The sequence below is a fragment of the Vipera berus genome (genome assembly GCF_964194415.1).
Source record: "Vipera berus genome assembly, chromosome: 2".
Lineage (NCBI taxonomy): Eukaryota > Metazoa > Chordata > Lepidosauria > Squamata > Viperidae > Vipera > Vipera berus.
In genome coordinates this window covers 80,885,854-80,913,065 of record NC_138203.1, presented here as the reverse complement: position 1 = coordinate 80,913,065, position 27,212 = coordinate 80,885,854, and the positions used below count along the sequence as shown (strand labels likewise).

The following is a 27,212-nucleotide window of genomic DNA, read 5'->3' as shown; positions in this document are numbered from 1 at the left end:
GCTTCAGCTGGTATACTGTGTAACGTCCTTCTGCTGGAGTACTTCCAAATTGGTTTTGCTTGGGTCCCTGGAAGCCTCCGGGTGGCCTTGACCCACTGAGAGACATATGTTTAATATCACGGCTTCCATTGCAAAGTTCTAACCTGCCTCCAATCATTCTTAGGTTGAATTAATGACACAGCCTATAGGCAAATTTGCTTTTCTCACAAGAAAACTGCAGCAGCTGTTTTCCATAACTTCTTTTGTCAGGATGGTAATAGAAAAATAAATAAATTGGGGGAGTAGACAAAAGAAGATGAGAGAATTGGAGTGAGAAAGCCCGTCCAAATGCAATCAAAGCCTAGTCCCTTACCATGGGCTGATGAGATTTTTTTTCCCCCTTGAATGAAAACGGCAGCCTCCTGAACCACAAAGTTAAGGATATTTGATCTCCCTCACAGCACCATGGGTGGCACACTCTAAAGCAAACCAGATTAAGCCCACCCATTGAACGTTGTGTCGGAGAGAAAGAGAAGGAGGAAGGAAAAAGCAATGCAAGAAGGGGCTCCTCTTTCACCATCAGCTTCTTACTAATCATCATAATCTACCATACAAAATGATCTTAATTGGGATATTCAGAAAGATATATTAAGTAGACTAATACTTGGTTTTTCCAGACAGAGATAATAAACGAGAAGGACATTCCCAACACAAATAAGAAGGCTTCTACTATTTGTGCAAAAAAAAAAGCCCCCAACAACACTCATATGTAGAAATTCTACAGAAAAACTGGGAAGAAGGCTTTGAAAACAGAGTTCTCAAATACTGTAGTGAGGTTTGCTTCACAAATTACACTGTCAGAAATATGTATTTATATTTGTTATGTAAAGGTGTCTAACCCCATAAAGACTTAGTATATCAACAAAGTATTTACATTTATAAATGCATGGAAGTACAAACTCGTATCTTTTGAGAGAGTCCCATCTGCCAATTTCTACATCAGGTTTCCCCAAACTGTGTTCCTTTGAACCTTAGGGTTCCACAAACTTGATGGAGTTCTGTGTGAGATTAAGGAGGAAAACAAAACAATTCAGGAGAAAGAGAACTTCCGTTGAGTCTGAAAACTTGGAAGAATAAACCTTTGGTCCTGGTGACCAACTCAGATTGGATCCTACAATGTTATCCTGGGACATGTGTGTTTGCCTTCATTTGCAAAAGAAAACAAGTTCATCAGGCACAAAAAATGTTCTATCACTAAAGCTTTGTAGGTACACTGAGAGTTTATGCACTGGAGACAAATTCCTTGTCATACTTGTCCCACCTCCCAAAGCAAATTGAATTCTATTCTATTCTATTCTATTCTATTCTATTCTATTCTATTCTATTCTATTCTATTCTATTCTATTCTATTCTATTCTATTCTATTCTATTCTATTCTATTCTATTCTATTCTATTCTATTCTATTCCATTCTATCCCATCCCATCCCATCCCATCCCATCCCATCCCATCCCATCCCATCCCATCCCACTCCTCTTGATCAGGGGCCCAGGACTTAAACAACAAGGTTCCGTGGTCTGAAAAAGTTTGAGAAGCCCTGTCCTGCACCATCCTGTCTTGCTTACTTTTTTCCTGTTCCTTGCCTTTTTCTTGCTAGCTCCTTCCCCAGCTAGCACGCTGACTGGGAATTGAAGCCCACGCATCTTACGCTAGCTAAGATTGAGAAACACTTTCTATATACAATCCAACCAGAAGAGAAACAACCCCCTCATCCCATCCGGAAGGTGGTATGAAGTAGCTCTAGATTAGAAGACAGTGCCAATTAACGGCAATAGTTGAAAGGAAAGATGGCAAACACTGAAAATTAACCCCTGGGAACTGCTCGACTCAGATACACGTGTCGCAAAATCTGGAACTAATAGAAATTATTTGCCCTCTAACAACGAACAGCACATTGGTGCTCCAGTATTGCAAAGGCAGGGTTGCTTAAGACATGAGAAGATATATGATTTCCTCATGTTCAATTCTGAACGTAAACTTTCTATGGGCTTTTTGTAACCTGGATATCTTTTAACAGCATAGAAGAAAAGCATTTCTCTAGTAGTTTTAACAACATATATAAACAAGAAAAACCCTTATGTGCACTTTCCCAACAGGATGTAACCACTGGCAATGCGTATCTGCATATAAAACTTTCGAAATGCCAGAAATGTATTTTTATAGGACGAAGTCCAACCAAATTTATACCATAGGCCTATATTTGATTAAGGCTGCATGTGCTTTCCATAACAAATACATTCTTGTTCTCACATAGGAGGGAAAACATACTTTTTCATTTTTTAACGTTTTCTTTTAGTAGTTTAAAAAAAAAGAATGCTCTATCTGCCTGGGGAAAAATGTTTTTTAAACGCAATGACACCGCAAATGAAAGCAAATTACAGAAATCATTAAATCAGGAGAGTTTCGAACCACTTCGAAAGGAAGGCAGCAAGCAAACTAACGGTGTATCTGAACCACAGGGCTGAATTGCACCTTGGATAAATCAAGAACTTGCTAGATATTCCAGAGAAACCAGGTGTTTAAAGTTCATTTGGGTCCCTTTGGGTTGACTCTTTTTGTGCCTTCTCATTTCTGAGGCTGACCCTGGTCACAGGATGTGGATGTTTAATCTCAGGCTCATAATTTACACACAGAGGAAACATGGACTGGCAAAAAAATTCCTGGACTGCTGCATTCTGAAAAACATCAACTAATGTACATAGAAAGTCCTCGACTTGTTGTGATGGCAGTTGGGATCAGAATTCCCATTGCTAAGCAAGGCAGTTGTTAAGTAGTCACGCTCAATTTTATGACCTTGTTTTTTCGCCATGGTTGTTAAATGAATCACTGTAGTTAAGGGAATCAACTGGTTGCTAAGCAAATCTGACTTTCCCAAGTGACTTTGTCTGTCGGAAGCAGTTTGGGAAAGTTGCCAGCCATGTCACTTTTTTTTCAGTGCCATTTAGACTCTGACTAAATGAATGGTTGTAAATTGAGGACTACTGTATCCCTTCCAGCACATCAGCACTTTTAAGTATCTTCATGAACAACGTACTCTTATTAGACATTAACACCGTAATAGCTAATAGCAAAATTACAACATAAGACTCCAGGTCAGTATGGTTGAGTCTAGCCACCCTTAAAAGTAATTCAACTTTGTTTCATAAAACTGCTGAAAAATCATCGCGTCTCGCAGGAATTCTTTATTCTTACATAAGACTTGCAGGCAAGAAGGTATAAGATTTTTGGCTGAGACCACTGAAATGGAATATTATCTGATGAACTACAAAACCTTTACAAAAAAATGGGCGTACCTGCATGGTGGCATTGTGGAATATCTTGGGTGTCTTAAAAAGTCACAGGGTTTCTCCTCCATGCATCCAAGCAAATAAGTTCCTTTCTCAAAGATAAATGGAGCCTACCGCTTGGAATCAAATCTTTCTAAGCTGGTTAACTATCATATAAATATTCCAGCTATGTAAATAAATTAATAATGAGGTTTAAGATGGTATGCTTTCCACAGAGCAACTATTAATGCTAGCTGTATTTCAGCAATGGAGAGACAGTTTGATCTAGTGGCTAAAGCACCAGGTTAGAAAATTAGAGTTCTAGTCCTGCCTTAGTTAGCTAGATGATTTTGAGCCAATCATTCATTCTCAGCCCTACTTACCTCACAGGGCCGTTGTGGGGAAAATAGGGAGGAGGAAGGTGTGTCGAATATGTTTGGCGACTTGAGTTGAGAGAGATTTACTGTAGGCTTTAAAAAATAATCAGAAACAAATGCATTATGAACACCTACATTTAAAATATCATTTGAGCGACTATTAATATATATATTGAAAGATTGAGGGCAAGAGAAGAAGGGGACGACAGAGAATGAGGTGGCTGGATGGAGTCACTGAAGCAGGAGGCATGAGCTTAAATGGACTCCAGAAGATGGTAGAGGACAGGAAGGCCTGGAGGAACGTTGTCCATAGGGTTGCGATGGGTTGGACACAACTTCGCAACCAACAACAACAATATATATATTAATTATGTGGAGATCCTATATTTGTCAACCAAAAAGATATCAAGAGGGAGAAATCTGCCCTAAAAACATCAAAAGGAGAAATATTTAAACAAATACTCTTTCTGCTTGCCTTCTCAGAAATATAGGTTTAAACGGAGATCTTTGCCAAGATGCTGAATTTGAGGATCTGGTGCAGCTTAAACTGGCTCTTACTGTAATTTGGTTCCAAGAAACCTCCATCCCCATCAGCCATTAACTTGGCATCTGAAAAGAAACTCATTCTGCCCCTTGTGATATATTTGATATCTGTAATGGGTGATTTGGTCCAGATGCAACCTGCCCCGAGACCATTTCGGGATAAAAAAAAATCATAGGAGAAATAAATTGTGATTGTAGTGCAAAGGTGCCTATGATATATGTTTGCAGTATGTGTCAAGAGAATGCTTGCACCAAAGATTTCCGAGAAAACTGTGGGGAATGACTATATTTTCATGAAAATACTGTCTATTTATCGAAAGTCGTATTACTGTATATAAAAAAGCTAGAAAGAGTTGCAGCAACATATAGGTTAAAGCAGGCTCACTACACATTTTTCTACTTAAGGATTTCAATTCCTTTTTGAAATACTAAACACATACGATATCCATACTACAAAGTTAAATTGGCTTACCCGTCAGGTCCCTTTCTCAGTTACCTCTGAGTTCTGGGGGAGGGAAGCTAAGAATCCTTAAGTAATTCCTAACAATACCAATGAATAACAATCCTTGGGATTTATTAAAGGGAGACCAGGATAGTGATCTTAAATGAATTAGGGTTGTAATGATAAACATCCTGACCTAACTAGTGTACCCATTGCTCATATGTACCGCATCACCTATAGCAGTGATGGCAAAACTTTTAGAGACCGAGTGCCCAAACTACAACCCAAAACCCACTTATGTATCATCAGGTGCCGGGTGGGCGTGGACCATTGGGTGGGCGTGGACCATTAGGTGGGTGTGGCTGCAGTGGTAACGGCAGACTGGGTGGGACTAAAAAGTTCAATCAATCAATTCCAACTTTGTGAGATCTTTTTTTCCCCGCGAGAAGTTAAAATTGATTGATTGATTGAAACTTTTATTTTTTTTGCACACGGCGGCAGAGGCCTAAAGCAAAAAGGTTTTATAAAACCCAGCTGAAGGCCTAGGACTGGGGCGATGGCGTGCGTGCCCACAGAGAGGGCTCTGCGTGCCACCTGTGGCACCCGTGCCATAGGTTCGCCACCACGGACCTATAGCCATCCAGAATTCTCTGGAGGCAAGGAAGGATCAAAATATTTAAAAAATATAATCAATTTGGATGAGATCACAGCTGCATCCAAAGTGGGGGAATATAAATAACATGCTATCAAATTGTCTCTTTCTTAGAGGGTTCTCTGCAGTAAGAAAAAAGATGCAAAGAACTTCAGAAAACACTGGACAGTTATAAATGGAAGACAGGATTGTATGAAACCTCTGTAATTTTTTTGGAATAAGGAGAAGCAAATGCATAGTAGAAAACTAATCATGAAAGAAAGCCCACTTATATATATGTTAAATATAATGCAGACATTAGATTAAAAAATCCAATCTGATCGGGAACTGACAAAAGTCCATTGCGTTCTTGTAGATCTAACCTGTCCTAGCCTGAATAATATTTAAAGATTTTCTGAGTGTCATGTAGATTGCGACCTTAATCTAGAGTTAGAAAGTCAGAAAAGCTGTTCCAGAGCCATCTAATTCTTCCAATTTGCTAACAGTTTTAACACTTGTCTTAGTTGTTGTAAAACAGATACTTCTAGAATGCAACCATCTATCTCTCATTTCTGCAAATAGTAGTATGGACCAATTTTACGAAGCTCTCTGTACTAGGTAGAGCACAAATTCTCTACACAAACCGCATGTAAATAACGGTATATTTCTAAAACGGTAGATAAATTTTCCTTACATATTTCAAAAACTCCTTCTTGATGTTTTAAAATACTTTCTGTATAAATTGCAAATGAGGTGAACAGCTGAACTAGAAACTCTTTCCATTAAGTGCCAGTGTTCTTACTCAGTAGAGTTTAGTTTTGTATATACAGTATGGCAAAATTTAAAATAATATTTTTCCTCCACTCTAAAAATATAATGATCTAGAGCAGAACTAAACCTGTTTTTTTTACATTTTCCCCAATAGATGATTATGTTCAACAATTGGGGCCTGGGGATTTTGTAAGCTATAGTCCATCATATCTGGAGGACCTCAAATTAGGAATGAATATCCTAGATTTTAAACCACTAAGACGTAACTCAGCCAATTATCTGCTCCTGTAGAACCATCTCTAACACATCCATTAGTATGATAGCCAAAATAATTTGTTTTAGAAAAAAATGCCATTAGATTATAAAAAGAATGCATGAAAATAAAGGAAAATCAAAATTTGGTGAGTACGTGTGTGTGTGTATGTGTGTAATAATGATAAAATTAGTATTTTATTACCTCTTGTTGTACTGCACAGCTTCTCCATTCTTCGCCCAAGTAATGATAGGCCTTGGATTTCCAATGGATTCACAGTGAAGAAGTACGCTTAATGTCCCACTAGCTAGAACCACAGTGTGTCCCAAGTGGGTAACAACTTCAGATGCAGATAGTTGTTGTGCCGCAGAGATTTTCTTCAAGATGGCAGGTTTCTTGTGTGGCCCACGTGAACCATTTATGAGTTCTAGAGATGTGGACAAGTGGGCTTCAGAGGAGGATGTTCTCAATAATCTGTTAAACTCAGAAAAATGCTTAGTAAATGGAAATTCCACTGAAGCGGAACTGACTCGCCTTCCCTGGGTTTTGAAAAAAGATTCCTGATGTTCCAAATGGCTCTTGAAAATTTCATGGGCCAGCTGGGAGATAAGCTGCTTGCTGTAGACATCCTTAAGTTCCTCTGGCTGTTGAGACAAATTTTTTAAGATGTCATCTAAACGATCCTGATTGGCGACCATGGTGAAAGGCAGGTTGTAATCTTGACTCTGGTCTTCCTCCGAAGAAATATTTCTCTCTGTGGAGTCCTGAGCTTCCCATGGCTCTGTACTAACCCGGGGCCAGCCTCTGTATTCCAGAAGCCTTGAGACAATGTCATCATACCGGTGGCTAGGATCAGAGGCAAGTCCTCGTTTTTCAGTTTTGCTTCCATTGAAGAAAATTTTATTCTGATGCTTCTCCTGGCCATGCAAAGCTTCATTCAGACTGACCTTCCTTGACGATTCTTCATCTTTTATCCTAGATGACAAGGTGGCGGTACATTTGTTGTGGCCTCCTATGAGTTTAATCACAAAATGTTCCTGAGCTGGTCCTGCCGTGCAAGTATATGTACCGGTATCTGAGGGCTTTAATCGATGGATCTTCATGTAGCCATAAGGCGCAATGGTAACATGAACAGAGCTGATGAGTCGTTTGCCATCTTTCTCCCACGTGATCATTGGTTTCCGGAATCGTCTCACAGGACATCGCAGAATGACAGAGGTCTTGGGCAACAGGTAGGCATATCCACCAACAACAAAATGCAACTTCTTTTGCTTTCTTGTCTGGATAAAAACTTTCTTTTGAGCTAGTATCAAAGGGGACTGCTTGTGAGTTGGTCTCTGGTCTCCTGAAATGTTAGTAACATTATTAGGATAAGGTGTCACGTCACATTTGCATGTTCAACCTAATTAACTAAAGGAGACTAAAGGATTAAATAATTCTTTTTCCTTTCCTTTAATGCTTCTGTGCTGTGCCCATGTATGTGTTTCCTGCAGAGACTCCATATCACTGATGGGTGATGCCTATGGGGGTGTAGCACGATACCCCACAATATGGCCTGCAATACAGGACATTTAATGGGGAGGTTACTACAGAAAATTTAAGCCTGGGATGTCATTTGCACGGGCATCTGCAGATGGGCAATAAAATGAAGCTTCCAACTCACCAAACCAAACAAGGATCTTTCTTTTGGAACTAAGTGGAATTTCACTTCTGATCATTTACAGAAAATAGAGATTTATTCAACCGATGCTGAGGCCTCACCCTTCAGAAATACAGCCTGAGCTAAATAAATCTGATCCCTTTTGGGTTCAAATGCAGAATCAGCAGTCAGACTTATTTAAAGGGGGGGAAAAAACACCTAATTCTTGTTGTTAAAAGTCTTTAAAGGGAAGAGTCAATATAACATAAAGAGCGTACAACACAAATGTAGAACTCATCTTGTTAAATCATTCCAACCCTTAGGCCACACAGGTGGAATCTGAAGGACAAAGGAACAAATGAAGTACAATCTCAAGGGAGTAATCTGACGGGTTCTTTGTACTCTCTGAGTTTGGCTGTTTTCTTGCAGACATTTCATTACCCAAACTAGGTAACTTTATCAGTGCACTGCACCGATGATATTACTTAGTTTGATAATACAACATCCTCAAGAAAACAACCAAGTTCAGAGAGCACCAAGGACCCCGCAATTCAACCCTGAGCTATAAAGATTCCCTTCTATTGGAGTAATATGAAGCAGAACAAAATCTACTTAGAGCAAGCTGAAGAGCACACGATAGATAATATCAACACTTCATCGATTATACAGAGATCCTGAGTATACAGCTCTCTTCGGGACAACTGACTCTGAGGGTACATCATGGAAGTAAAAACAACTACTTCTTGCCACAGAGTAAGTTTAACATTAAACATTTTATAATGCAACCAACCTTAATTGTTGATTAAAAACCCCCATTTCATATGAAGTTTTAAGATGCTTTCTCACCAAGTTGCTTTTTTTATCACAATAGTTTCCACAGTAGACTACTTATTACATGTATGATCTGTGCTATTCTGTCTAAATGAAAAAACAAAGCCCACCCCTCAAAAAAAAATTAATGGACATCAATAAATTTTCAGAACAGCACAGATTTAAGTATTCATTAAAGAGAAAATAGAGATAGATCTCCCTATAGAGAGAGAAGAGACCGCCAGAAAAACAATCACCACTTTTGTTTCCTCTTAAATAATGTGTACACTCAATAGCAAACTATTAATCTAATCACCCTAAGCCTCTAATTATTTCAAATTCATATCTTCAGATACAGATATTCAAGATTGGATTCATTTCAAAGTTGCTTTCAAAATTACTTCCGATTCATAATCAAACTCTCATTTAAGATGAGAGAAGGAGGCAATGCACAGAGAACAATCATATGAATTATTGAGAATGTGCAACACTTCAGATGTCAAGTCAAAAAGGTGCTTTGGGCATGGATACACACATCTTTTATAAGTGCCTCCTTAAGAAGGCTGCATCGTTTTCCAGACTTGTGCCGTAGCCTCCTGATCCCAAAGAAATGCATGTTTGATTTAAGGTAATGCTAATAATGCCTATTCCAAAGTGCCTTGCACTACATATCCATATTAATTATAAAATTTAAATTAAATCAAATATATTTTCTGTGCTGTTCTGCTTTCATCTACTTCCTTGACTTGACCTTGCCCCTGTTTGGGACTGCAACCATTCAAGTGAAAGAGAGTGAGTACCTATGATTTAAATGAATGTATAAATATCTAGCACTCTCCTGCTATTAATGTTAATAATTACAGCATTGTGTTATACTTCTCCAAACTATGCCCCTCTGAATGTTTTGCCTTGAATTTCCTTAGCCTCCATGTATTTTCTTTGGCCAGGAAAATGTCCCAATCTTCCCAATTCCCTTCCAGATCTTCTTCTATACTCACTTGCGCAAGTCATGAGCACACATGGCCTGACCAAGGAGGAGAGTGGCAGAGATGGGCACAGTGATGAGTTCTCAATGGCAGAAAGTCCAGTATTCAGCATTTTCCTACAAATGGCATTTCGTGTCTGGGTTCCCTCTCCACAGCTAACAGAACACTGGGAACAGAACAACAGCTACTTAGGAATTATTAAATGTTCATTAGTTACTACCTGCTAACCCTGGAGTTAACTCTGGCTCAACCCCATCCCAACCCAATGCTTGGGGGATGAGCCAGATCTTCATGAGCCTCCGAAAGGCTAAAAGGGTAGGGATTTCCTTGGATCTCAGATGGGAAGTGTTCCAAGCAGCTGGGACGTCACCAAGAGGGTGTATCTGTGGTAGAATGCAGTCTGGATTCTCAGGAAGGAGGGGCTGCATTCCACCAATGGATCTCTGAGGTCACATCAGGTGGCAAGAGTGTGGACCTGGGGTGTACCACTCTATGTAGTAGGGTAGGGTGATACCCTCAAGGAGGTGCAATCAGCAAGTAATTTGATCCTGTGCTATGTAGGTCTTTAAAGATGATAACCAGCATCTTAACTTGCACCCAACTGGAAGCTAGTGTACCTCACACAGAAGTGACTCAGATAACTGTGGGGCACCTAAAACTGTGTGTACCACTGCATTCTGGATCAGTCAGAAACAGTGCAAATGTAGGGACTTATCCTGGACTCAGAACTCCTCCTCACGGTGGCGGCACTGGTGGTTAGGAAGGCTTTTATAGAACTCCAGCTTGTATACCAATTGTACACGAAGCTGATGCATCAAACGCTCTTTACATCTTAGTTACTCCCAGATGGCCTATTGCAATGCATTCTTCATGAGACCGCTCTTAAATAATGCACAGTACAAGTGGTTAGAGGTCACAATGGGCCTTATAATATGTGAAATGCACGAACTCTCAGTACTATAGGCTGCCAGGTGCTATTCAAGATACTGGTTATGATTATAAAGCCCAATATAGCACAGGATTGAATTATTTGCCAGACCACCTATGTGTGATCCTTGGTGCTCTCTAAGCTTGGTTGTTTTCTTGCAGGTGTTTCATTACCCAAACTAGGAAACATGATCAGTGTGCTAATGATGCACTAATGATGTTATCAAGTTTGGGTAATTAAACAACTGCAAGAAAACAGCTACACTCAGAGAGCACCAAGGGACAACTCCCCCCCCATTTCAACTCTGAGCTATAAATATTCCCCTTTATTGGACCACGTGTCTACCCACATGCTATAACATGTTCCAAGTCCCTTCCCCAGAGCAATGTCATCTGATGGGACTTAAGATATGTGCCTTCTCATTTGCAGCACCTATCCTTTGGAAAGACGTTTCCCCATCTCCCCAAATCAATTGTCCCCAATCCTGCTAGTCTTTAGGAAAGCTTCGGAAGTTTGTTTTTCCCCCAGGCATTAGGCCAGGCTGATGCACTAGATGAGCCTGTCTTTGGGAGGTAGATTCTGTGTTGATGGGCCCTGATTATATGCCTTGTTTTTGTTGATTGTATTGGTTTGAAATGTAATTTTGGGTTTTCATTTGGTTTTACTGAGTTGTGATCACACAATTTAGAAGAGGAGGATCATAAACCCAGAAGTTGGAATGTGAGAAAAGGAAATGAAATATTCCCAGGTGTGGAAGAAAACATTTGTTATCTAAAAAATTGAGTAGCATAGATTCCAATGTATACCTTGAATGATTAAAAGCAAAATAATGAACACTGCCTGAGGAATAGACAGATGCCTATTTACCTCAGAAAGGGTAAATGTTCTAACAGCAGGTTTACCTAGATAATTTATTTATTTGGCTGGGCCGTCAGGCTAGATCATTATACATTACTTAAGCTTGTTACATTGTGCACATCCATGCTAGCATGAATATGTTTTTCAACAACCAAATTAATTGCCTGCTTCTTGGACGAAGGAGGAGTGGAAAGACATGAACAGGAGTAAGAGGAAAAGCCATACTTAGTTAGGGATCATAGGTCAGCAGAATATAATTCATATAAAAAGGCATGTGGATAGCAATAATGTACTAGACAAGGGGTAGGCAACCTTGGCTCTTTTATGACTCGTGGACTTCAACTCCCAGAATTCTCGAGCCAGCCATATTGAGGGGAAAGGGAGAGGTATCCAAGCTGAGCCATGCTGGCTCAGGAATTCTGGGAGTTGAAGTCCACGAGTCATAAAAGAGCCAAGGTTGCCTACCCTTGTACTAACTAGAGTAATAGAAAGTCTAAATATTTTTCTGAATATTCTAAATATTCTTAATTTTGCTCTAAAGTTCGGACACACACAAACAAAAAATGCAATGCTCAGTCAGATTGGCAGAGCCCTCCCCCAACCTTAATATTCTTACATTGATCATGGATTTCTAATGAAGTTCCAGCAAATATTCCTTGGAATTTTATCAGGGGCAGTCATAGTTGAAAGATCAGTGGTAACAGAAATGTCTCACTCACTAGTCCACTGAAATTTAATATAGCAGAAGCATTGAATCTGTTCTGGATGGTGTTCTTCCTTAGTGCAGTACAGCAGCGAGGCCTACTAAATTTAATCTGGCCTGAAAACCCTATTGTGACAATCTGTGTAACTTTTTTTTATTATTAGTCTTCTCTAGTTTTATAATACAGAAATAGTTTCAAAAAGTAACAAAATACATAATGGCTTAATTTTTTGACTGTGGATCCCATGTATCCATGTATCCCATGGATCCCATCCCATCTGAGTCCTTCGGGAAAGGGCGGTATATAAATGTAATAAAAATAAATAAATAAATAAAATAAATGTTGCAGTGGATTCAGAGGGGTTGTTTAAGTTCGCTATTTACCAACTGCAGTCCAAATTCTGGAAGACTCTCAGAGTGATGCCCAAGATTGGTCTCCATGGGTAGCATATTCTACAGATTCATTACACTACAGCCTTATTAGTAATAATATTACCTGGCATAAATGGGTCAGCCCAAGAGTCTAAATCCAATAATAAAGGAAAAAAAATCTATTCTCAATTAATAAATAAACAGCTGTCTTGATACCTGGCATAAACCTAATCTAGAGATTACAAGGCTTTAGTGAGAAATACTACCTTAACGAAATTATAGTATCAATTAATTACATTTAGGTTGAGCCAAGAGAAGCCTTGGTGCAGAGAAAATCCAGATTCTATTTGCACTGCTACTTCATACCTGTGTCCAATCCGAGAGGAGCCATTCGGGGGGACAGTCCTTATTTTGGCAGGCTTGTTGGGAGGTTGGCCGTGAAGCGGAACAAAAAGTTTCTGGAAGTTCTAGGAAACTTCCATCAGCCATGCGCTGCTTGCAGAGCACTTCCCGTCTCTCCATGCCACCTCCGCATGTCTGGGAACACTGGAGAACATTTGCAGCTTATGAAACTTACCAGCTTGAGAACCTGAGCAGCAATTGGCTTCCACCCATTGACTGGTGTCTCATGGAAGTTAATGGGTTTCTCCAAACTTGCGTGTGGAAGAGCACGCCTTATGATAGAAATACTAACGGAAACAATTAGGGGATTGGAACAAGGAAAGGACTTTTAAAAAGCGTTCGGGGGCAGGTTTTTAATATGCATTCCAGATTTTATAAAGGCCTTTCTCTTCAATAATAAAACAAAGGCTGAAAAAAGATGTAATAGTAGGAACACTTCTGGGGCCTTTTCCCTTAAAGAGATGCTATATCCATTTTCTTTTGGAAAGAAGGCAAAGGGAAAGAGATAAAACAATGGCTGAAAACAAGATTGGCTTTCTAATTTTTTTTAAAAAAAATGTTTCTAATTAAAACCACAGACTTGAACAGCCAAAACATTAAACCTGTGTAGAGCGTTTCCAGGGGCCAGTGATCTGTAGTATTTGTGCATATATGCGTGCGTCTGCATTGCAGTGTCTGTCTTTTTTCCACGTTTGTTGTGACAGCACGCACCTTCCCCAAAGGGTGGAATGTGTACAGTAGTGCAATGCTGTTTCCTTATTCTGCTGAAAGCAGCAAGATGTTGGGGATTACACTGACAAAAACTCTCCTGCCCGAACATTAAAACTTTAGAACTTTTAGACAGACTTTCTTTGAAAGAATTCAAAGGCCTCGCTAATATTTCTAGATAAAATAATCGGTCGATAAAAGTGGATGTAAGATAGGAATTTGGTGTATGGGTTTTTTCTCAAAGCAGCAAAAAGAGCCAAATAGGGTTTTTACCTGAGGGCAGTGGGCCAGAAATCAAAGCATAAATGGAATTTATAATTCTAAGATTAGTATTCCTCCCATTTCCAGCCACAAATAGTAGATACAGGTAGGTTTTTCCCTTGGGAACTGACATTTACCTGTTGCCATTCTTGAAGGTACCAAGATGGAGGACAGTCAAAACGGTTGCAGGCTTGTACCCCAGTAGGCTTGGGTCTGTGACACAGCTTATCCTCCAAAGTCACAGTCTCATTAGTCTCTCTTGAGAGGAGATGAGTGCAGAAGACCTCGCGGATCTGCAATCCTACACCGCAAGTGAGACTGCAAGAGCTCCATTTTCCCATCTCCCACCTGAAAGGGAAGCCAAGAAAAAGATTCTGAAGGGAAACAAAAAGCGTCCCATAATTATGCAAAAAATAGTTCTGGTTGGATTCTGACTCTGGGCAAAAAACAGAAGCAAAAACACTAGGTTGAATCCAGATTAAAATTGTATCCTCCGTGTTTCTTATCTAGCAGTAAATCCTGTGGATGTCACTGGGAACCATGTTCAAGTAATTTACTCTGGGTCCAGAATTTAAAATACATTAATATGTCTACTTACTTGGATTTCAAGCTCATTTAACTTTACTGTTGTGTTTTATACAGGTAGTCCTCGACTCACGACCACAACTGAGCCCCAAATTTCTGTGGTTAAGTAAGACATTGTTAAGTGAGTTTTGCCCCATTTTACCACCTTTCTTGCCTCTGTTGTTAAGTGAATCACTGCAGTTGATAAGTTAGTAACACGGTTGTTAAGTGAATCTGGCTTCCCCATTGACTTTGCTTGTCAGGTTCCAAAAATAACAGAACAAAGGTTAATAAAGTTTTTAATTTAAAAGTAACTCAAATTAAGTCATATAGTTACGGCTTCCCCATCAAGTATTTAATTATTTTGGTCTTTTGCCACATTAACAGTGACAATTACATCAGGTGGAAAACTTTTCTCTGGCAAGTCCGCAATATTGATTCGATGACACTATTACAAGAAAAAAGTTTATTCTTACTGCCCTATGTCAGAACATTCTGCATATTCTGTATCATATTTTTGGAAATGCTTAGATTTTCCTTTCCCCAGCAGTAGAGATTTACTAAAGCAAAGGGAGATCTCCCACAATTTTGTAAAGCATACTGTACTGAGATATAACTTGATGATCAAATAGGATTCCAATGGTTTGCAAATAACTCTGGGAAGGGTCTAGAAAATAAAGGATAGCCTATATCAGGGGTAGGCAACCTTGGCTCTTTTATGACTCGTGGACTTCAACTCCCAGAATTCCTGAGCCAGCCATGCTAGCTCAGGAATTCTGGGAGTTGAAGTCTACGAGTCATAAAAGGGCCAAGGTTGCCTACCTCTGACCTATATTAATGGACAATGCAGCTGTTCAAAAAGCATTTCATCAATATTATTCCAATTTGTACAAAGGAAGTGACATTTCTCTAGAGCAGGAGTCCCCAGCTCCCAGGCTCTGGCCCAGTACCGGGCCATGGAAATGGTGGACAAGCGTGTGAGTGCGCACTTGCATTTATGCAAGTGGCGGATACACGACCCTGCCGCTTGCGCAAATGGAGCTGCACCACCTGCATGCTCGGCCATGTGGAACAATCTCCTCCCCACCCAAGTCTGCAAAACCGGAAAAGGTGGGGACCACTGCTCTAGAGAAAACCAGTAAAGGAACAAATTTACTGAGAATTACAGAGTAACAAAAACAGAGCAGAACCACATGAATAGAACTATAAAAATAAAGTTTCTAAAAATATAAAATTGATATCTGATTATGATTTCTGGTGCTGCTTAATAGTTATCTGGATCGGATAATTTTTCTTTTGGAAATGTATAATTGCGTAATGAATTACTTTCTGACATCTAAATAAGGAGTTATGATTTCTGGTGATGTTTAATAGTTTTTCATTCTTTTTTTTGGCAATGTTTAATTGTTAAGACGGAGGAGGGGAGCTTAGACTAAATGGGAAAGGAAATTAGATATTTAGGTTATTAAGTATTTTTTTGATAATTTTTACTGGAGCTTTGCTAATTAATAAGGAGAGCTGAAGATTTAGAAATGAGTTTATAAAAATGGGGTGAGATATGTAATGAAGCGGTATTTGGTTGTATTTTAAGATACAGTTATAACTTGTTAATACTGAATATATTTGTTGGGAATGAAAGAAGTTTTTTCTTATATTTTCTTTGTCTTTCGGGTTTTTTTGAGGGAGGTCTATACTTTCTAAACATTTTTTTCCCTTTTCTATGTATTTTTGTACAAGGTTTTTGTATTTGTCTTATCTGTTTAATATAGTCCTTAATAAAAACATTATAAAAAGACCTCCTAATAAAGTATGTTTCTGAAGCTATAAAAAGATTACACTGGGAAAGGCGCCTGGACCAGATAGATTATCAGTTCTTATTATAAATATTTTGAGGATGAACTATTATAACCTTTACAAAACATGATGAACTCAATTCTACAGGGAGGAAAAATGCCAGAGAATTGGAAAGAGGCCAGTAAAGCATTAATACCCAAAGAGGGACAAGATTCGACTTTAACAAGAAATTATAGGCCAATATGATTATTAAATAATGACTACAAGTTGTTCACAATGATTCTAGCTGACAGAACGAAAACAATTTTTCAAGAATTTATTCATGAGGATCAATCTGGGTTCTTATCTAAAAGATAGTTAAACCACAATGTTAGAAACATGTTGGACATTTTGGAATATTAGGAGAAATGTAATAAAAAGCAACAAGCTTCAGGCATCTTTTTGGATACAGAGAAGGCCTTTGACTATTTCAACTGGGCTTTCTCGTTCAAGGTTTTGGCAGATACGAATTTTGGACAGACTTTTATAAAATGGGTATTTTTTATTGGTTTTTATTTTCCCTTTTAAAATATGCACATGTATGTTTTTCAATGGAACTTTAAAAACTGCCTGTTCAGACAACCATAGATGATATGCTGACTGCAGCTGGTTCAAGCCACGATAGTCCAAGTTAGTCAAAAAGAAGTCTAAGATAGTCAAAAGTCCAAGTCTTAAAAGTCCAAGATAGTCAAAAAGAAGGGGGGGAAAGGTCAAACTCTCCATAAAACAAATTAAACAACCGATCAATAATAATTCATAAAAATACTACAAGAATTAAGTGTTAACATACTTTCATATGTCAAAACAAAAACATATACAGGTAGTCCTCGACTTATGACTACAATTGAGACCAATTTTTATTCTGATAAGTGAGACATCTGTCCCATTTTGCAACCTTTCTTGCCACAGTTGTTAAGTGAATCACATGGTTGTTATATGGATCTGGCTTCCCCATTGACTTTGTCAAAAGGCCACAAAAGGGAATCGCGTGACCCCGAGACATTGCAACTGTCATAAATATGAGTCAGTTGACAAGCGTCTGAATTTTGATCATGTGCCCATGGGGATGCTGCAATGGTCATAAGTGTGAAAAATGGTCACAAGTGACTCTTTTCAATGCTGCTGTAACTTTGAACAGTCACTAAATAAGCTGAGGGCTACCTGTATAAGTTTTTTTTTTAATCGTAACTCAAAACGTCTCAGATTGTGTGCAATTTCTTTCCTTTGAATTCAGTGTTGACCTCACATGCTTGGGAATTATAGTTCCATAATTTTCCAGCATTACCAGTTTACAACAGTTCAGATACAAATACATTAATACTTTGATGATATGTTGTTTTCGTTCTTTTTTTCTGAAAAAAAAGCAGCTGCTTTACACATTTCCATGAAAAGCAGCATGACCGGGTATTCTCATTAATGAAGCTGCGCACAGATCAAAAGTTTAAAATAGTTGAATAATGAACAGCAGCATCGGTTGCTATCCATTGGAATTTTACAGCTGCTTGTGAATTCAAAAGGCACAAAGCCAGCTGATAAATAATTGAACAGAAGAAAAAGGGGAAGGGCAGAAAGTGGAACGAAGAATAAAAAAAAAGGGAAAGGAAAGGAAAGAAGGCAAACCAGCCAGGGTAGCCTATATATAGCATATTAGGGGAATCCCTGGGAGTATGTAAGATCCTGATTAGCTGATAGGAAAATGAACTTTCAGAGATTATTTTGCAAACTGCACAGAATAGACAGAATAATAGTGCATACGAGGCTCCAATAAATAATTTTGGCAAGGAACAAATAATTTTGGCAAGGAACAAAATGTGCTGTCGTCAGCAGCTCTTAACCTGCTGCACTTGAGACAGAGAACAGCAATTTATTCTTTTCAGAGAGACTGAAGGGCTACGAAGAAGAATAAGAAAGATCCTTCCAGTGGAGAAGGAAACGCTCAGCAGTTTGGAAAGCAATGATACAGATGTTGTTTTTTGGCAACTGTCTTTGCTTGGTAAGAGGGCTGCCGACCATATGCTCAAATATCAAAATGGAGACCTGGTTTTCGCAAAGTCAGTACAGGTAGTCCTCGACTTACATCCACAACCGAGTCCAAAATTTCTGTCGCTTTAAGCGAGATGTTTAGTGAGTTTTGCCCCTTTCATTGACTTGGTTTGTCAGAAGGTCACAAAAGGTGAACACATGAACTCCAGGACAAATTATAGAGATTTACGCTCAGGAAATACCTCAAAGAAGTAAAATGGGATTTTGATACGCTGAGCAAAATCTCTCCAGCAGCTGCAGCTTGAGTATTAACCAGGGATTATTGCAGCTTCTTGTCCCATCTCTTGCAAACATCAGATCTAGAAAAGTTGACCCCTTGTTTATTCTGTAACCTTCTGAAAGATGAAACAGCCAACACTGAGGAGTTTGGGGGACCCTGCATTCTTCCCTGGTTTATTTAATAAATCTCCAAGTAGCTAAAGTTTTCCATTAGTAGATTTCATCACTAGAAAGTTCTGCCATTCAGTCCAGGGAGAAATGACCAGAAGTGCCCCCTGACATTGCCTTTCAATAATACCTTTGTTGGGTCTACTTGTTATCCCAAGCATTATCTACTGGACCCTCATGATTAAATGTCTGGATCTCATAGAGGTCAGCACATATAATTCTACTTCCCCCCCACCTTCTTTTGTCTGGTCTATTCGACCATTACCTTGAGGTAAGATGGGCAGCCTATATACATTTTATAAATAAATAAATAAATACATTCCTTTTGAATAAGTTACACCCTTCAGTCCTTCAACTGTACCCTGTCAGCCCTTCAAGGTAAACCGGACTAGTCATGCGGGGCTATGGGAGTATTATTGTAAAGCTACATAAACCAGTCACACTTTACCTCCCCCTCTCTCCATTTATCCTCATGACAACTAGGGAGAATCTTGTCTTGAGATGCTTTCTCAAGTGTTACAGTGCTGCCTGGGCCTCAGCTTTCTTTTTTCTAACTGTTGTCATGGTAACGGTTCTTCCTTCTGTTCCTCAAGGCCATTCCCCTTACCAACTACGTCCCCCAGGTTTCTGCAAAACATGCATGCCAGCTCACTGCTCATGCGGCCCAGTTGCAAATAAGCCAGGGCCCGGTAACGGACCCCTGATCTACAGTAGATTAATATAGAGTAAGATAAATCAGTTTTATGAGACCTGCCTAGTTCATTATTCTAGACTGATCTGCATTGTGATATATTTGGTTTGCCATCCTTTTAGATTCTTTTTAGATTCCTTGTAGAATGTTTTTATACATTTTTTTTAGCTTCTTAGATATGATTTTTTTTATTCTGATGTATCTTTTAGGTTTTTTAATTCTTTGCACCCCATCCTCCTTATTATGGTGGTCTTTCACCGTAATGAAGGTCGCTTTGGTAATGTGTTAAGAGAGATTTTAAAAATGCATCAAATTTCATGTTCAGAACACTTGGAAACCAAAGATTTCTATTGGCAAGAAAGCAAGTGCCCAGCTTTCCTCTGCTTCAAGGAGAGTAAAAATGCCTCCTGTTTCAAACCTGAGAGCTTTTGCACTTTGACTGTTAAAAATATTGAATTCTAAAATAATATGGTACCAGTTTATATGCCCCATAATCTTCTGATCTTTCATCTGCTTGCTCATAGGGCAAGGAACACAATTCCTAAATCTGATAAAACTATCTCTAAATTGGACTCTGGCAGCTATTTCTTAATTTGACAAAAGGAGCTATAGCAAAAACAAAACAAAACAGAAAAGGGCCTGTTTCCTTTAAATTCACTGGTATATGCAATCTTTTTAGATGGAAAATCATTTTCAGAAACTAAACTAATTGTTGTGATTCAGGGTCAGCCTGTGGGTCCGGCAGCCGGCTCGGATGTCTCGGATGACTCAGACGAGGGGGAGGAGGAGGGTGTTGAAGACGAACTTGCTGATGATGGCTTGGAGGCTTCGCAGAGCCCCCAGCCAGGGCCCTCTTCTCAGCTGTGCGAGCCCGACAGTGCGGATGATGATGACCCACAGCTGGCCCTGTTCAAGGACGCCCGACGCAGGAGGCAGTCAAGCAGGAACAAGCAGAGAAAGGCTGTGGGACTCCTCGGAAGGAGGCACAGGGAGGCCACGCCCTGAACTCTAATAAAGGGAGTGTTTGGGGAAGGGCTGGTTGCTGAAAGCAACCGCTCCGTTTGAGGATCACAGTTCCAGTGTTTTGTTTCTTGTTCTGTTGTTTGTGTAATAAATCTTGGCAGACGCCTTCCAGCCTCAGACGCTCTCCAGCCTCTGCCGTTTGTACAGGGGTTGCCTTTCTGCAAGGCCGGTAGCAGGCTGGTACAGAACACTAATATAGGGAAGGAACTGAAGAAATATAAGACTCCAAGGAAATTGTGCCACGACATATCTTCATTCATTTCCAGGTACACGTATAATTCACAAAAAATGTCTTTAAAAACACGACAAGCAGTGCAGTCTGAAGATACAGTAATGGAGTCAGGATTTCAGGAATTCTGAAGAAGGCACTAGTTGGCTAAGACTGTCTCAGAAGCTTTCCTTTTCCTTATGAAACGTGCATTTGTTTCCCTAGGATAATTGGAAATTGGTCATGGGCAACAGCCAATGCATCTAATGACGAGCTAAATAGGAGAATGTATATTAATATGATACACTATTTTAGCATATGGTTCTGCTTTTAATAAGAGGTATAGCAAAGAAGGTATACAAGAGATATAAGACACACAGGTACACAGTTCAGTGCCTTTTATTTTGGGACGATTTCATTATTTTGATTTTCCATTCTCTTCTAGAGATAGAATCCTGAAGTTACACGTTGACTTATGAAAGAAATGGCCAAGGCTTGCATATTCAGAAAGACCAACTGTGGTAATTTTTAGTCAGTGACCTGTATTTTGCTATCCATGGATCAACCACAGTCACAAATATTATGCCTTCATCATAAAGTTGGTATTACCTACCTAAGACTTTTGTTCTCAAATCAGGCATATACCATTTACTATATTGTATACTCTAGTAAAGGGGGTAGCATTTAGTAAAATTCATACAGGCTAAAACCCTGTAGAATCCACCAAATTGCCCTAAGGAGTATGTAAATTTAAAGTCAATAATATATCTATTACAGCTTGATTAAAAAAATAAGTTTTGCTAATGAGCTATGAGCCATGGTGGTGCAGGGGTTAGAATGCAGGATTGCAGGCTAATTCTACCGATTGCCAGCTGTTCATTTCTGACCAGCTCAAGGTTGACTCATAGCCTCCCATCCTTCCAAGGTTGATAAAATGAGGATCCAGATGGTTGGGGGCAATACGCTGACATTGTAAGCCGCTTACAAAGGTCTATAAAGCACACTGAAGCGGTGTATAAGTTTAAGTGCTATTGCTATTGCTACTTCATGGCCTGCATTACAATCTGTACCGCATTCATAGTGTGAGTTACCAATTAGCCATGTTAATTTAATCAGATGGCTTTACATGCTACTTGAAAGCGTGGAAAAAAAGAAATCAAGAACTGGCTTTTCTCTTCCTGTAGTGGATACACTCAGTCATCTCCCTTGCACAGAGATGCACTTGATTTCCGTGTGCTAGGAACAAACATCTCTTCCCATTTGAAACCATAAGCAGGCTATGAACAGAATAAAACTGTGACAACAACCTCATAGAGTAGCATAATTCACAGAAAGAAAGAAAAAAATCACACAAGACTTGCTGACAATAAATACGGTAGGTAGATTAGAGATTATGTCAGGATTTTGTTGTTGTTAGCTGCGAAGTCATGTCCGACCCATCGCAACCCCATGGACAACGTTCCTCCAGGCCTTCCTGTCCTCTACCATTTTCTGGAGTCCATTTAGGATCACGCCTACTGCTTCAGTGACTCCATCCAGCCACCTCATTCTCTGTCGTCCCCTTCTTCTATTGCCCTCAATCTTTCCCGGCATTAGGCTCTTCTCCATTGAGTCCTTCCTTCTCATTAGGTGGCCAAAATATTTGAGTTTCAACTTCAGGATCTGGCCTTCTAAAGAGCAGTCAGGGTTGATCTCCTCTAGGACTGACTGGTTTGATCGCCTTGCAGTCCAAGGGACTCGCAGGAGTCTTCTCCAGCACCATAGTTCAAAGGCCTCAATTCTTTGGCGCTCAGCCTTTCTTATGGTCCAACTTTCACAGCCATACATTGCAACTGGGAAGACCATAGCCTTGACTATACGCACTTTTGTTGACAGGGTGATGTCTCTGCTTTTTAGTGTGCTGTCTAGATTTGCCATGGCTTTCCTCCCCAGGAGCAAGCGTCTTTTAATTTTTTGGCTACAGTCCCCATCTGCAGTGATCTTGAAGCCCAGGAAAATAAAATCTGTCACTATCTCCATTTCTTCCCCATCTATTTGCCAGGAATTGAGAGGGCCAGATGCCATGATCTTGGTTTTCTTAATGTTAAGTTTCAACCCAACTTTTGCACTCTCCTTCTTCACCCGCAACAAGAGGCTCTTTAGTTCTTCTTCACTTTCTGCCATTAGAGTGGTATCATCTGCATATCTTGTCAGGATTTAGGTACCACCTAAATCCTGGGTAGTGATGCCATCCACTTATTGAATGTAAATCTTGTCACTAATCTACAGATAGTCTTGACCTACAACTAGAATTGAGCCCAGAATTACTGCTGTAAATAGTTACAGTTGTTAAGCAAGTTGTCGTGTGTCCAGCCTGATGCTATGCCATTTTCTTTTTTTGCAGTGGTTGTTGAGCAAACACAGTGGTCATGATGTGAACCCATTGTCCACAATGGGCATTTCTTGCTGGAATCTGGAAGAAGAGGCTGACTTCCAGCAAAAGAGCCTTGGTGGAGCAGTGGGCTAATGCCTCCTTAAGTAATGCCAGCTGCCTGCAATTAGTGCAGGTTCACGTCCCACCAGGCTCAAGGTTGACTCAGCCTTCCATCCTTCCGAGGTAGGTAAAATGAGGACCCAGATTGTTGGGGGCAATAAGCTGACTTTGTAATAATGCCGCTGGGGGGGAGCGAAAGCCCTAATAAGCAGGCATATACATAGAATGAAGGCTATTGCTAAGCACATTGATTTGTGCTTAGATTGTAAACCACCCTGAGTCTTTGGAGAAGGACGGGATATAAATGGGATTAAAAAAAGGGGGTTGTAAATTAGTAGTCCTGCAACTGCAGGATGCTGCAAACAGGTGTAAATGAGGGCTGGTGGGCAAGCACCCAAATGCAATCACATGACCAGTGGGGAGAGTGGCTGTTGGAACTCTGAATCCGGGTGGTCAGGACGTTTTTTTGGGGTGTGTGTGTATATCATAACTTTGAACAATTGCTAAGCAATTGGTCATAAGTCAAGGACTACCTGTATTCACACAAACCCCCAAAGATGAATAAAGCATTGTTAATGTGCTGGCATAAAAGTGATAAGCTCTTCGAAGATCTTCGAAGCAAACCACTTTTGCCCTATTTTCTGCATTTAGCATGGAAATAACAATCACTTTAACATAAAGCAGTCACTGTGCAAAAATAAGATTATTTGGCTGTAAGGTACTTTATGTCAGCTTGTGAAATACTGAAAGCAAAGTGAAACAAAAGATAATCCTTCTTTTAAGATATACCCAGAGTTTGAAACTAATTTTATTGTTGATTTGGGTTACAGAAATGCCCTCATTTCTGTGGTCCTGGAAGAAAAATATTCTTTCTGTATTCAAAAATTCCTTTTTGGAATTTAAAACCTCTGATCCCATTCACTGCCAATTAAAGATGGAGTGTGCATTGAATTCGGTGACATTACTTTATAAGAAACAATTGTGTCTTCTTCCAATGTAATAAAGAGGAAACAAAAATATCGGTGCATGAGGAACATTAACTACAATGTTTGAATTGTTGAATTGTTGAAGGAAAAATGGCATGCCCAGAAATAATTTTTATAAGTTTTTACAGATGTGCTTTGACATTTTATGAACAGATTTTATGACCATTTTAACATGCACATATCTGGATCCTATAGGAACATTTTAAAAATGAAGTTAAAACTAAGCCATAGTGCCTGGTAAATAAAGAAATTAACAGTTTGTTTGAATTAATTAATTGCAATGGAAATTTTCAGAGATAGAGATGGAAAAACATTGCATACATTCCATCTCTAGAAACTGTATCTGCTCATACCTCAGCCATTGTTGAATTCCCTCCCATACACATTTGTAGCTTAGATACTGATGGTAGCTAACATAGAAAAAGTAAAGTTGTTGACACAACTAGATGTGAGAAGTTGGCATAAAGCAGTCCCACACAGGACAACAGTGCAGATTGTCATTTGTGAATTATTTTTGCAATTGTTCTTTGGTTGGGATCAAGCAAGGTAATCCATATATTCTGAAACATAGATAAGCATAGGTTGCATTCTCTCAGAAATATTCTTCATGCTCTTGAAGAGCCAGTGAATTCAATTACTTCCTTAGAGAAAGTTTTGGAAATTAAACTGCCCATAGTGCTACACATTGCGTTTACTGATGAGATGTTTTCATGAACAAAAGATTCTTACAAACCAGCTAATTTCTTTTTAAACTATAGTGGGATTGTGCTCCTAAATGTTTCGCTATATACTATTTTTATTGGAAGGCAAAGATGACTCCAACTGAAGGGAGAAAATTGAAGTTGCTTCTGATAAATTATAGACCAGGGGTCTTCAAACTTGGCCCTTTTATGACTTGTGGACTTCAACTCCCAGAATTCCTCAGCCAGGCATGCTGGCTGAGGAATTCTGGGAGTTGAAGTCCACAAGTCATAAAAGGGCCAAGTTTGAAGACTCCTGTTGTAGACAAACACACAGAGAGTTTAATTAGGGTCAAGTGATTGACACCAAGAAAGCAAATTAATTTTTGTAAGGATGATAAAGCTGCAAGCTGAATGAGATTATAGATCAACAACAGTAATTAAGCTTCGTTGCAGATGAGCTTAGACGCAAAGGGCAGGAACTGTGATATGAACATAACTGTCTAATTTACAAAGCTGGAAGTGGGAAACAATGAGAGGCAACAATATGGAGTGAAAAAAATTGGACAGGCCTAAGTTTGAAGATTCTGGCCACAACAAAACACCAAAAAAGTCAATCAACAAAAAAATGAGGACAAAAAAGAAAGCCAAGTATAAACGCACACATTAACTTATAAGCAAAAGCACAAATTTAGAAAGAACAATAGCCAGTTGACCTGCATATATGTTCAATATTCTAGTCAGTTGTCATTGTGGTGCAAATGCAAAACATTTTCCTTCTTACTTTTCTAATTTTCACAGTTGGTTTAGATTCCAAACTTGTTAAAAAAAGAAAAGGGCTTCTCTTTGGTAAGTAGCCAAATTGAAATTTTCAGAGCCTACTGGAGTGCTGTGGTTGTGGGCAATTTGTGAAGTCTCACAAATTCATAAAAGGGATTTCAATCAGCATGAAAGAAGGATTACTGGGCAGGAGCACCCACTGTTCAATGGTGTACCTTCTAGGCTAAAAATTTCACATGGAATTGACTTTAACATCAATCATTCTTTCTAGCATCGGATCAAATGCTTATTTGTTTGCCCAGCCAATTAAAAACTGATCGTTTTATACAGTATAATGCTGCCTTTTGTTGCCATGTACTTGGATTTTTTAAAATAATATTGTGTAAACTGTCCTGCTGATGTAAGCTGAACAGAGGTATGAAACACATTTTTAATCAAACCAAAAGCAAAGGATCATCTGATTGTTTTTTTAAACATGGGCACTGACGCCACCATACTTTAAAATTCTATCAATATGGTGTATTTGGCCATTCATCCTCTCTTAGCCTAATGCTCCTCAAGGATCATTTAACATCATTTCTTTTATGTAACTTTCCAGTCTAAAGTTCCTTTTTGCTATTTTTTGTCTTTAAATAATGCAAATACCTAAGCATTTTCCCCATGATGACTTCAAAACAATAGTGACATTTTCCCCCTCATTTTAATTAAAAAGGACCATGACATTCCCAGGTCTATATGTTTATCTTATATCTCAAGATTTGACTCCCAGACTATTTCGATATAGGAGATTTAATTTATATGCTATCAAATTGCTTATAATATTCCCATTGACAATATTGTATATTTTGTTTTCCCTTCCGCATTAAGCAGAAAGAGGAAAAAGAGACCGAAATGCTCTTTTGAACTGTTCCTGAAAGGAAACGTATTTGCAGCCAACCACAATTTTAGATACATGGAAACACTGCCTGAATGAGACATGTTCATCATTCATCAAATCTCTTGAGGATAAGACATAAAAGAGACTAGTGAGATACCCCATCTAATGATAAGTGAAAGCTATTTTGGGATCTATGTTTACATTATATGAACAAACTGGAATATGTTACTCTGGAATACAGTGGAAAAGCTTGTAAAGAAACACTGGAATTGATCTCAGCCTCTTCTTTAATACTGTCCACTATCCTAAGCCTTGTGAATGTCGTAAGTCCTTGACTTACGACCACAAGGGGAACCAGAATTCCCCTTGCTAAGCAAGGCAACTGTTACATGAGTTGTGCCCGATTTTACAACCTTCTTTTTTTTGCTACAGTTGTTAAACAAATTACCGCTGTTGTTAAATGAATCAAAGGGTCATTGCCAAGCATCGGGGAAATCAGGAGAGCCAGGCAGTTCAAAGGAGTATAAAGATTCATTGCAAGCTTAAGCTGACTACGAGAAGCTGAACGACTGTTGCTCCAAGCAAATTGGTGTTAGATAAGAGCCAATGGAGATCAAGGTGGGCTGGACTTAGATCAGGGCTAGGCAACCTTGGCTCTTTTATGACTCGTGGACTTCAA

General features: G+C 39.2%; 1 protein-coding gene across 1 annotated transcript in view; it reads right to left on the bottom strand.

The window, feature by feature from the left end:
* Window positions 1–27,212, bottom strand: part of ADAMTSL1 (ADAMTS like 1) — a gene marked incomplete at its 5' end in the record, with an annotated part of 247,590 nt that overhangs the window by 35,950 nt on the left and 184,428 nt on the right. Inside the window, 4 exons of the mRNA XM_081319841.1 lie at window positions 6,526–7,666; window positions 9,769–9,922; window positions 12,984–13,163; window positions 14,126–14,336. Coding sequence (XP_081175967.1) covers window positions 6,526–7,666; window positions 9,769–9,922; window positions 12,984–13,163; window positions 14,126–14,336 — 1,686 coding nt within the window. The remainder of the gene's footprint in view (window positions 1–6,525; window positions 7,667–9,768; window positions 9,923–12,983; window positions 13,164–14,125; window positions 14,337–27,212) is intronic.